This window comes from Lithobates pipiens, unplaced genomic scaffold (assembly GCF_037356315.1).
Source record: "Lithobates pipiens isolate NorthernLeopardFrog02 unplaced genomic scaffold, aLitPip1_a1.2 Scaffold_10, whole genome shotgun sequence".
NCBI classification, from domain to species: domain Eukaryota; kingdom Metazoa; phylum Chordata; class Amphibia; order Anura; family Ranidae; genus Lithobates; species Lithobates pipiens.
The window spans coordinates 154,255,488-154,269,062 of record NW_027507686.1 but is presented as its reverse complement, the minus strand read 5'-3'; the positions used below and the strand labels follow the sequence as shown (position 1 = coordinate 154,269,062).

At 36.7% G+C, this 13,575-nt stretch overlaps 1 protein-coding gene across 4 annotated transcripts in view; it reads left to right on the top strand.

The window, feature by feature from the left end:
• TOX3 (TOX high mobility group box family member 3) overlaps nucleotides 1-13,575 on the top strand; it is a 197,784-nt gene that overhangs the window by 130,668 nt on the left and 53,541 nt on the right. For 2 of the 4 annotated variants that reach the window (XM_077458461.1, XM_077458451.1), the window contains one exon: nucleotides 3,128-3,157. The exons of the other annotated variants lie outside the window; for them this stretch is intronic. In XM_077458461.1, the coding sequence (XP_077314587.1) occupies nucleotides 3,128-3,157 (30 nt within the window). The remainder of the gene's footprint in view (nucleotides 1-3,127; nucleotides 3,158-13,575) is intronic. 4 annotated transcript variants of the gene reach the window in all.

The window sequence follows — 13,575 nt, the reverse complement described above, 5'->3', positions numbered from 1 at the left end:
AATCTATATAAGGAATAACTGAATCAACTCCTGGCCCCAACCAAGAAAGGGCTGTCCTTAACAATCCTCCACTTGTGAGTACTTCCACCTGTGAGGTATACTCCTCTTGGATTGCACACACATCAGCTGTAACTGGAGGATACTCACAAATCTAACTAGCCAGGTCTCCTATGAAGCCTGTCTCTACAACACCATAATCTAATAGGGCCTGTATTGCCTCAAAAAGCTAGAAATATGCTCCTGGTGAATTAGCTTCTAATGCTGGTCAACACTTCCTCATGTATGAGAAAAGGGAGACTAATGTACTCTACTGAGTCCTAAATGTATATTTCAATCTATACTTGTTTTAAAGGGGAACTCAGAATGCAGACTGCAAAATAAAATAATTTCTTTATAAAAGACAAGTAAGTAAATCCATCATTCAAGGCAGATGGCGCACGCAAATTCAACTGAAAAAATCCACCTTGCCTCTGTCTTGTACAATTTGATCATTATTATTATTATTATTATTATTATTATACATGATTTACAATGTAGCGGAGGGATAGCACAATTACAGTACAGTTCAGTTTTATGGCTTTTGGTGTGCAGGGCGACTCATTCTCTGTTTAATGAGAACTTACAGCTCTAATGTCAGACTCTTAAAGTGGTTGTAACCCTAAAAAAAAAAAAAAATGGACACTGTTCCTTTAAAGCATGAATACCAGCACAGTGCTTGTGTAATTTGGTCCTTTCTATCACCTAAAATACCTGGCTGATCCTACCTGGTGCTGCCCTTCCCTTTTTAAACTGACCACGTTTATCATGGCTGCTGAGCCTCTGATATTGTGCCTCCATCATCTGCTGTCTCTCCTCTCTCCCTCTCCCTGCCGGTTAGCTCTGTGTCAGTACCCACCCCCCTTCCTGCTGCTGAAATGGTCATGTACGTTATAAATTCCCCTCTGTCCAATGATGATATGTGCCCTAGTGTATGTTCTGTATAAAAAAATATATGTTACTGTATACCTTATTTCAGAACGGCGCTCACGTGATCGCCCACTGTTCCCCTGCTCTCCTCCCCTCCTCCCGGCTGATGTCAGCGAGGGATTCTTAGCCCCTCCCACTGTACCTCTCAGATTAGGAGGAGAGCAGTGGGCAATCAGATGGGGACTGATAGGCACTCTAAAATAAGGTATACAGCAACATATTTTTATATAGAAAAAAAGAAACTGTGCTAAGGTGAATCACAAATAAATATTGATTGGTCTCAAAAAGACCAGGTTCAGCTGTGGCTTAGCTGTATCACATAACTACAGAAATAAAACTAGGGAAATAAATAAGCTGCGCTAAACCTAACGTGTACCAAGGCCACAGCCCACCGTGTATATACAAATAATGTGACCGTAAATTGTAAACTCTATCTTACCCCTAACCGATGAGTAAAAAAACTCAAACTTTTGTGAAATAAAAAAAAAAAAAAAACTCAATCATGAGCAATGTGCATATTTTTATATAGGACATACACTGGGGCACATAACATCATTGAACAGAGGCTCATATATATTACAGAGAAGTACTGTAGTTTTTTATTTACATAAATTTTAAATAAGATATTTTATGCATATATTTGAGTGGTATCCTCGTTATTTGCAATGGTCCAAAACAGTAATGTGCAGTACACTAAACCACACATTGCAGCACTGGTATGTGAACAAGAGTTTGGTCCACTACTTAAACAGATAAATATATTAAAGATGTCTATACTGTAAACCGCATTGTTCAAGAAAGAAGTGATGACTAGTAGTAATGAGTGAACCATGAAACGTTTGGTTTGCTGGATATTTAATGAATTCAGCAATAATTTCGCAAACAACAAACTTGGGGCTAAAACCCCCTCCTGATGCTTTCTACAAAATTCCTTTAAACCACATTCTTTTAAATCTGCACTTGAAGTTGTGAAGCAGTATGATGTACTGCATTAAATGTTTTATTTAAACGGTGCTCTGCCAAGACTAGTTTGTATACAAACAGCAGCCAACCGGGCACCTGTCATTTTGCAGTGGTAGCACTATGCAGCAAAATGAAAGATCCAAGGCTGACTTCTTTTTGTAAACAAACCAACCAGAGATCCTGGGTGACCTCATTGACTAGATATGACCATGTTTGGTCAGTAACATTACCCATGATTACTGGGGGATTTGTTTTAAAAGCAGAAGAGAAAAATGTACAAAAGAACACCCACAGACTGGGGATGCTGGATGATATCTTTGACCAAATATTCTTGCTAATAAAGATATTCTGATTCCAAAACAAGGACAGTGATACTTTTTAGTTAGAATTGTAGAGATTTAGATTGCTATCGGTTGTTGTGAACAGGACCTAGAGCAATAGTCACACATAGTATAGTAGATTGCTAATCAACTGGACAGTTGGAAAATTAGCATTCCACTCAATTGTTCCATCTTTTCTATGACCATCAAGACTTGCTTAGATAATCGAATAGTGTTTGGCATGGGGCCCGTCATTTATTTGTGATAATGAACACAAAACCCCAGCTGTAAGGATAACATAATGTTTCATTCTGGAGAATTTCTTCCTACATTTGAATCGAGCATTGATGAAAAGTCCGCTGCTAGCAGCTGTTAAGAGACAATTTAATTCCAGCTGTGATAATTCACCGTGGCAGACATAGCCTGTTATATGTTGATACAACAACCTCTTCGCATTTGCATTTTTATCAAAAGGAACAAATGTTTTCAACATTTCTGTACAGATGGCATTCAACCATCTACACCCTGTTTAGTGTTCTTTTATTTTATATATGGCATGTTTTTGTTTTTTGGGGTTTTTTTAATAAATGTTTTCTATATGCTACAGTTGGCTTGATCATTTTATGTATTCCTACTTATTTTACTTCTGTGTAATATATATATATATATATATATATATATATATATATATATATATATATATATATATATATATATATATATATATATATATATATAATCTATATGTTTAAGTGAAGTGACTAGACTCTGTCATCTTGATTTTATACTTTTTCATCTAATTGTTATAGTGTTTCGGTTTATTCCAAAACCTGTCCTCATTCTTTTTAATCTTATATCAATACTTTCTTTCTATGCAGAAACAGCAGTGGTCTGATGAATGCTTTAAGGTACTCTGTGTATGTTTTTATAATTCTTTTATGCCATAATTTGCAAACCTTTGAAGGTCTAAACTCACCCTTCAATCATACTCTCACAAAAAATATATCCATGTTAACACATCTCCCTCCAATTTTCTCATTGACGCTATCACTAAAATATTACCTACAGTACAACTTTTATTCCCAAATCTATTTTTATTTTTGTTACGTCTTTACACTTTGGACATGGTTCTGATGTACAGTGCCTTGAAAAAGTATTCATACCCCTTGAAATGTTCCACATTTTGTCATGTTACAATCAAAAAACATAAATGTATTTTGAATTTATGTGATAGACCAACACAGTGGAACATAATTGTGAAGTAGAAGGAAAATTATGAATGTTTTTTCTTTTTTTTTTTACAAATAAATATGAGAAAAGTTTGGCATGCATTTGTATTCAGACCCCTTTACTCTGATACCCCTAAGTAAAATATAGTGGAACCAATTGCCTTCAGAAGTCACCTAATTGGTAAACCACCAGTGTGTAATTTAATCTCAGTATAAATTCAGTTGTTCTGTGAAGCCATCAGAGGTTTGTTAAAAGAACCTTAGTGAACAAACAGCATCATGAAGGCCAAGGAACACATCAGACAGGTCAGGGATAAAGTTGTGGAGAAGTTTAACCACTTTCAGACCGGACCAATTTGCTGGTCAAAGACCAGACCACTTTTTGCGATTCGGCACTGCGTCGCTTTAACTGACAATTGCGCGGTCGTGCGACGTGGCTCCCAAACAAAATTAACGTCCTTTTTTTCCCACAAATAGAGCTTTCTTTTGGTGGTATTTGATCACCCCTGCGGTTTTTATTTTTTGCGCTATAAACAAAAATAGAGCGATAATTTTGAAAAAAACGCATTATTTTTTACTTTTTGTAATAATAAATATCCCCCAAAAATATATAAAAAAAAAATTTTTTCCCTCAGTTTAGGCCGATACGTATTCTTCTACATATTTTTGGTAAAAAAAATCACAATAAGCGATTATTGATTGGTTTGCACAAAAGTTATAGCGTTTACAAAATAGGGATAGTTTTATAGCATTTTTATTAATAATTTTTTATTATTTTTTTTTTACTAGTAATGGCGGCGATCTGCGATTTTTATTGTGACTGCGACATTGTGGGGGACCCATCGGACATTTTTGACACATTTTTGGGACCATTGTCATTTATACAGTAATCACTGCTATATAAATGCAGTAGTTCCTGTGTAAATGACACTGGCAGGGAAAGGGTTAACCAGTGGGTGGCAGTGTAGGGGTTAAGTGTTCCTAGGGGTGTGTTACTAACTGTGGGGGGGTTGGGCTGTCATTTAGTGTACACTGATCTCTGCTCCAATCACATGGAGCAGAGATCAGCGTCACTAGTTGCTAGGCAGAATGGGAAAATGTTGTTTATACAGCATTTCCTCCATTCGGCCGCTCCGTGAGACGATCGCGGGGATGCCCGCGGCGATCAAGTCCGCGGGTCCCGCGACCGGACTCACGGGGGTCCCGACCAGCGCGGGAGCGCGCCGCCGGCGGCGCGCTCCCGATGGCACGGCGGCGACGAATATTGGACGTACATGTACGCCAATATGCCTGCCCGTGCCATTCTGTCGATGTACATCGTCGTGCGCTGGTCGGGAAGTGGTTAAAGCAGGGTTAGGTTATAAAAAATATCCCAAGCTTTGAACGTCTCACGGAGCACTGTTCAACCCATTATCCGAATATAGAGTATGGCACAACTGCAAACCTACCAAGACATGTCCGTCCACCTAAACTGACAGGTCAGGCAAGGAGAGCATTAATCAGAGAAGCAGCCAAGAGGCCCATGGTAACTCTGTAGGAGCTGCAGAGATCCACAGCTCAGATATGGGAGAATCTGTCAACAGGACAGCTATTGGTTGTGGACTCCACAAATCTGGCCGTTATGGAAGAGTGGCAAGAAGAAAGCCATTGTTGAAAGAAAGCCATAAGAAGTTCAGTTGGTGGGGGACACAGCAAACATGTGGAAGAAGGTGCTTTGGTCCAATGAGTCCAAAATGTAACTTTTTGGCCTAAAAGCAAAAGCTATGTGTGGCTGAAAACTAACACCGTACTTCAACTAAAACATACTATCACCACTGTGAAACACGGTGGTGTCAGCACCATGCTGTAGGGATGCTTTTCTATAGCATTGACAAGGAAGCTGGTCAGAGTTGATGGGAGGATGGATGGAGCCAAATACAGGGCAATCTTAGAAGAAAATCTGTTAGAGTCTGCAAAAACTTGAAACTGGGATGGAGGTTCACCTTCCAGCCAGTCAACAACACTAAACATACAGCCAGAGCTACAATATAATGTTTTTTATTAAAGTATATTTATGTGTTAGAATGGCCCAGTCAAAGTACAGACCTAAATCCAATCGAGAATCTGTGGCAAGACTTGAAAACTGCAGTTCACAGACACTCTCCATCCAGTCTGACCGAGCTTGAACTATTTTGCGAATAAGAATGGGCAAAAATTTCACTCTCTAGATGTGCAAAACTGGTAGAGACATACCCAAAAAGATATGCAGCTGTAATTGCAGTGAAAGGTGGTTCTACAAAGTATTGACTCAGGGGGGCTGCATACAATTGCACGCCACACTTTTCACATATTTATTTGTAAAAAAAATTGAAAACAATTTAGCATTTTCCTTCCACTTCACAATTATGTGCCACTTTGTGTTGGTCTATCACATAAAATCCCACTAAAATATGTTCACGTTTTTGGTTGTAACATGACTAAATGTGGAAAATTTCAAGGGGTATGAATATTTTCTTAAGGCACTGTATAGACCTGAATGTGTTGCATATCTTTTTATTATTATTTTGTATGTCTAACATTGTACAATGTTTCAAAAGATGTTAATGGAAATCAAATGAATTCAAAAATAACAGTGATCTATTATAATTGTATTGTAGAAATTTCTTTAGAAATCTGTATTTTCATCTAGTTGACTAAAATGCTTACCTGCACAAATTGATATGTACATTTGTAGCTATGGGTTAAAATGCATAAAAATACAACAGCATATTTCAATGCACCAACAGTGCCATTCTGTCTTAGATGGACTATTTCATTAAAAACCTTCCCAAAAGAATTTATGCATATTTAACATACTTTATGCGTGCTATTTGCTTGTAAAAGCCTGCACTTTTGTAGACATCCATAAACTTTGAGACTGATGCTGGGTACTACCATCTTGGATGAAATGTCAAAATCACCAACAGACCCTGAGTAGTCATTCAAGTTACATTCTATAATATAAACCCCATACACACTATTAGATTTTCTACAGATTTTTTTGCCTTCAGATTTACCAAAAGTAGTGCAAGGGCCTGCCTGATTGCATACAAATTGAAACGCTTAAGGTTTGACCTCATATTATATGGTTTTGGTAAATCAAGACAAAAATCTGCAGAAAATCGAATGCCCTGTACACACGGTCAGACATTCTGACGACAAAATCCATCAGATTTTTTCCAACGTATTTTGGCCCAAACTTGTCTTGCATACACTTGGTCGTCCAAAGTTGTCAGAAAATCTGATCATTCAAAATGCGGTGACGTAAACCACGTACGAAGGGACTATAAAGATGGCAGTAGCCAATAGCTTTTGTCTCGTAATTTATTCTGAGCATGCGTGGCACTTTGTCCGTCGGAATTGTCTACAGACAATCGGAATTTAAACGATCGGATTTTGTTGTCGGAAAATTTTAGGTCCAGCTCTCAAACTTTGTGTGTTGGAAAAAGTCAGATGGAGCCCACACACGATCGGATTTTCAGACAGCACGATCCGATCGCACATTTTTTGTCAGAAAGTCCGACCTTGTGTACAGGGCATAATAGTGTGTATGGGGTCTTACACTTGGCTTCTCTCATAGCTACATAAATAGTTGTGTAGGTAAGTGAAGGGAAGGGCAGAGATGCTGGATAAGCACAGGTTAATTGGATGTTCCCAGAATAGGAGATGGTAATGACAGGAAAGGAGGAAGGGGTTAGTGATGGGGAATTGACTTTTGGACGAATAGCCAATTTTTTTTAGCAAAGTCAAAGGCACATTGCAAGTGAATAACAAAGCCTTGATGGAAAAGAAAAACACAGGAAGTGCACATTTGAATGTGGTTAATTTAAATTTTTATAGTGTTGACAGAGTCTCTTTAAACGTGAGTATTTGTGTCTGGGTTTACTGTTCTTCCAGTTGGAAATATAACCTTCTAAGCTATAAAACCTTGGATTTATAAGTCCATGTACATAACACTGAGGAGTAGCCCCATACAATTTCCTTGTATGACAACCATCCATGGCTTGATGTGATCTAGGAGACAAGTTGAATAGAAACTGCCTATTTTACTAAATATCATGCTGTACAAAAGCATCTATAAGGGAAGTTGACAGAGTTCATTAATATTTTCACTTGCCTGCTGCTATTTATGGCTTGCATGGTTCACTACTTTACTGCGTTCACTAAAAAGGGTTAGTCCTATCATTTAGAAAACATTAAACATAGGTTAGAAAAGAAAGGGCGGGGTTAGTGGGACTTTATATGAGGTAACGGATGGGTAATTTCATCTACCTCCATCCCTGTTGTATGCAAGAAATTTGCAACATTGGCAAAAGAAATGTTGGGACTTTATATGAAGCGCAGCTAAGAAAATAAAGATTAAAATCACGTGATCATGGGCTCCAAAAGTATAAACATTACGTCAAAAAATAACATAGTAGTATGGTTCAATAGAATCAGAGTAATTTAATTATACATGATAATGACATATTGCATAGCAAAAAATATAAAATAATAATACAGAATGGTAGTTATCGTAATATAAAATTCATGAACAACATGATTAAGTTGATAATGGTAAAATATAAAACCAGTCTATGGGTAATAGAACCATTGGTACACGGTAATGTAATTATATTAATTCATAAACAACAATAATGTAAATAGTAACAAAGATAGATAAAGTAAATGAAAAATAAAAAATAAAAAGTGATAATAAAATTAATATCACTAATTGCAGAGTCTCAAGATCACATGATGTTGAAGATGTAGCATAAGGCTAAAGCTCTACGCATTTTGTGGGAACTTCTCCTGATGAGTGGGAGTTCCCACAAAACGCGTAGAGCTTTAGCCTTATGCTACATCTTCAACATCATGTGATCTTGAGACTCTGCAATTAGTGATATTAATTTTATTATCACTTTTTATTTTTTATTTTTCATTTACTTTATCTATCTTTGTTACTGTTTACATGATTGTTGTTTATGAATTAATATAATTACATTACCATGTACCAATGGTTCTATTACCCATAGACTGGTTTTATATTTTACCATTATCAACTTAATCATGTTGTTCATGAATTTTATATTACGATAACTACCATTCTGTATTATTATTTTATATTTTTTGCTATGCAATATGTCATTATCATGTATAATTAAATTACTCTGATTCTATTGAACCATACTACTATGTTATTTTTTGACGTAATTAAACATAGGTTAGGTTTACGTGACCTAAAGGAAATGTTTTTGAAAAATGTGTTGGCTTAGATGTAGTAGTCATTTAGTCTGTAAAGCTGACCACACACAGATTTAGTTTAATTGAAAATATGCAGACTCAGCTGTATAATAAGAAGACTTACCTAAACAATCTATCCTATTGTGAATACGTTGGCACTACACTGTTGTTGGTAAATTGAAATCTAAGAAAATAAAAATTAAACAAATACTTAATTTGGGTGGCTAGCATTAGCATATATAGCGTTCAGAATGGTAAGGCAGAGTAGGTAAAATGCAGTAACAGTTGGTGTACTTTACCAAGGGTGTTCCTAGGATTGTGAAAGAACTTGGGCATTTGAAGGAGAGCAATAATGTGGTATCAGTAGAATGCTGCAACAAATGATGGGTGTGGTTACATGCACTGGAAGTGGGAAAGGCTTTAACGGGTATGGTTAAATGTGAACCTGAGTCTGTTTGATGTATACCCAGCGCACCCATGCCACAGTCTCCATATATGCTTTTCTGCACACATAATAGAGACATGTAGCTACAATGTTTTATTAGCCTACCTTGAAGAAGATCTTCATTATTCTAGTCAGGGAATACTGAGCAACCAGTAACTACTGAGACAAGGAACGCTTTATTTCAGAGTATGTTATTAGAATATTCCAGAACAGAGAGTATATGTCAGGAGTATATAATGTAAAATTCAACATTCTAAATTCTGCAGCCATAGGTATGTAACATACAACATGGTATAGTGGTCAGGAGTATATAATATGCACTGAACATTACATAGTTATGACCACTGCAGTCTGTTGTGCCATTAATTGCATACTTAACTACTACAGTTGTATGCTGGGCTGTAAATTACATACTCCCAGCCATTGCATTTATTACACTGGACTATACATTACAACACTGACCACTGTGCTCTGTGATCTACATTACATAATCCTAACTACTGAAATCTTTTTTACTGTGCTGTTCACTGTACAAATAAAGACTCCAGATGTTAGAAATACTAAACACACCACTGACTTTTTAAGCAAGTCCCCTCCCCCCAACCAAAATGTGTTCCTCAGTAAAAAATACACCCCAGAAAACCTGACTAAAATAAAAGCACCCTCGTGTCCTTAAGTAAACCCCGCAATAAAAACTAGCCCTCAAGAAAAAATTCTGTCTCCCCCAAATTTTTCTTTCTCCCCAATCAAACTCCCACAGGAAACCTATCCCCTTCCTTTAGCAAAACCATTCTTAAAATATCCCCCCTCCTTCTCCTCCTTCCCCTTTCCCCTCAAAGCCACTGTTTACACAACTTCCACCGTGTACCTCTTCTTCCATTGGTTGGGTCTTGAGCCTCTACACCTTTTTTTTATTATTCACCTCTGTACCCTTCTCCCATCACTCAGCACTGCCCCCCTCTTCTATTGACTGCCTTCCTGCCACTGCACTCCTTGTTCACCTCTTGTGTCTGCACATATGACATATGACGTATGTAAGTAGGTAAATATCTGCTCTCAGTTAAACTTAAACAACTAACATCAGCTGAACACCATAGCCCAGATACTGGGCACAGATATGCAAAGAAAAAAATAAAGTGCAGCGCTTGTTCAATAAATAATGATTAAATAAGTGAAACGTGCAAAAATGGTGACAATCCAAAACCAAAATAAAGTGGCATTCAAACGAAATCAATATTAACATATAAATGTGCAATAAAAAATGAATAAAAATGTATTCATATGCGAGTCCATAAATTATAAATAAATGTCCATAGAAATATCTAAAAAATCCAACAGATAGTGTGACTTGATTGAATAAAAATAATTACTTGACCACCTGGGACCCGTCACCTTTAATCACCTCTAATAAGATGGGGCTTACCGGATCATCAGCGACCCCCTGTTTAAGGGAGGTCAGACATCGTGTATAATGTCACAAATTCCGGCTCCAGACGACCAGATGTGAAAAAACGTGTGTCTCCTATCTGCAAACTCCGCAGCTCAGGTGATCAGTCAGCACAAACTTCCCAAATATTTGCCAGCATGAAGGCTCATGCAAAATAAAAAGTGCTCCGAATCGTGTAACATGTTTTAACACCAACATTTTTTTTTTCTTTATTGCATAAAGTCAGATGCTGTAAAAAGGACTCCACCAAGTCTCCAATGTACAAATAGCGTTTAAAATACAAACAGCGTTGAAAACGAAAAATAAAATTGCTAGCAGATAAAAAAAAACCTGTATGTGGTTTTAAATTGTGATCGCACACGCGCAGGATGTGTGGCAGCAGACCTTGGCACCTGGGGCACCAAGTAAGAATAGTGGGGCATGTTTCCCAGGTTCCCAGCTATAGTGGTGCTAATGCACTCTACTAACCTGTCAAACCTTTGGCAGGGGTCACTGTATCACTTGTTTGCTTTTTTGCTTTTTAATTTTTAATAAACAAATGTTGAAGATAATAATGAAGTCAAACTAATTGTTCCTTATATCGGTGTACATTTGAATTACTAAAAAAACTGGTATCTTCTTCAATGAACTGTGAAAGGGATTATGGATTTAATATTTTGCACCTGTTTTGTTAAACATTTATAAGAACGAATACTTGTACAGCAAGTAAGCTCAATGTCCCTTTTATGTAATACAGAAAGAGGTAAGGTGCCTGTAAGTAGTTCAGTAATTTAGATACCAAATACCTTAACATATCAAGTAAAATCAATCAATATGTTGAATTATGACTAAACTTTAAGATGTTAGGTGCAATAGATTGGATTGCTGAGCAGTAGAAAAGGATGTACAAAACCCATACACCCAGGAAAATGTGGTCATCATACAGTATGTTAAGATTTTCTACCATGCTACATTTTCTAAAATCGATCCTTGCTCTAACTGGGCAGTTGCATAACTCCATACCTAATTAAGAGTGTGAGCAAATTAAGTAGCCTAAGCTTCCATTGCCATATTATCAGATTTGAATAGCTTTATTGCTTTAAAAAAAGGAACATATTGCTTACACATTACCTCTCTGGCTACACTTTAACTTGACTACCCCTAAGTAGATACTGTAGCTCCCAACTTTTCCCCTTTTAGAATGAAATCCCCCTGTCCTCTTTTTAGTCTGATGTATAGACCTTTTATAAATTTGTATTACCAAAAAGGCTGTACTGCAATAAACCTTTCATTCAACATTTCAGCCATCCATGTATTTCTTATAAGAAAAATCAACACAAAGAAACAGTAGTGCTGAAAAAATGCAGATGTCTATTTACTGAATCCTTTTTTGCATTTCAATTGTTCCTGGTCCACATAACTGAAACAGAGTATAACCCTTTGCCTAAATAAAAGGTGTTTTTCTTATCTCAGAAAGTTGAAATGTGTTTTAAGTATGTGGAAGTCATATAGATCTATAATAAAAGCTTTGCTTTGTTTATCTATCTCCATCACTCCATCAGCTCATCCCCCACAGTTGTTACTTTTTGTATCACTTGACCCTCACTTTTAGATTGATAGCTCTAATGAGCATAGCCCTCTGATTTCTCATGTTTTGAATTGTATTATAATTATACTGTCTGCCCTCATGTTGTAAAGTGTTGTGCAAACTGTTGGCGATATATAATCCCGTATTATCATAATAATAATCATCATCATCCCTGTTCATCTCTCCTAGACCAGAGCTGATCTTTGAGCAAGGTAGTATCTACTTGCTGAAGCCTGTATCAGCTGAGCCATTAAATTTTTTTCAGGCAATGTCTGAATGATTAGAAATTTTGCTTTTCACCTGCTAAAGTCTTGCATATAACTGTCTGCATGAAGTTTTTTATTTATTCCATATTTCAGTGGGATCATCTGGGTAGAAATGATTCTGCCTGGGTTTGATTCACAAACATTTTTGTGAATTTCTCTTGAAGTTTAAAACTTTTCAGCAAATCTGTTTGAAGTTTGTGGGGGTTAGTCTTATTATTCAGCTCTGTTCATTTATTGGGCTAATAAGCACACTATTGACAAACAATAGGCAAGGACACTGCAAAATTAGATTTATGACTTCCAAGGATTCACTACAAACCCATGGCTGAGGTCAATTTGAAGCTCATCTCTCCCTCATCATTGTTTCAATATATTTTAACACATATAGGTTGGTCATATACTCTCTTAATCAGCTGCTGTAATATTTTTACTCTACCATGGCTGGGGCCTAAGCCCATACTGAGAAAGCAGGAGAGTGTGACACCAAGCTGGCATCCCTGATATAAAAAAAACAAAAACGTTAATGCATGCAGAAAAACTAAAGCATGATATAACCAGTCATAATGGAAAGACCCAAGTCATTATGTTTAAAGACAACACAAACAATTCACGCACAAACTATATTACTTATGCACCTGAAATATTTATTTAAATAATATTTCAAAGCTTTAATTACAGTGATAATAAAAACAAGTTAAAAAGCCACATAACAAGAATAAGTGTTTATCCGTATTGTTAATGTGATATGTTCGATTTCATTAAGCAGTAATGGTGTAGCAAATGAGTCACAAATTACTGTTGCATCTGTTAGAAGACCATATTAGTGCCAAATAACTGCAAATGCAGCCATTGGGTTATGTTCATTAGCCAGTTGCTTCTGATCCTGGCCAATCTATCTACGGTGGATGGTAGTTGGAGTTTCTGTAGTGTGAAAAATTAGATTGTTTTTAAGTATCACATGGATAAAAAAAAAAGTAAACTCCCATTATTCTGGCTCCTGTATAAATTGTGCTTTGCATCAAAAGTGATTATTTGAGCTTCAACAGTCTATCCTAATAGCATCATCTTATAGGGAATTACAGGGCTCATCACTCCTGACCTCTAATGACAGCTGACAGGTTGTATATGCAA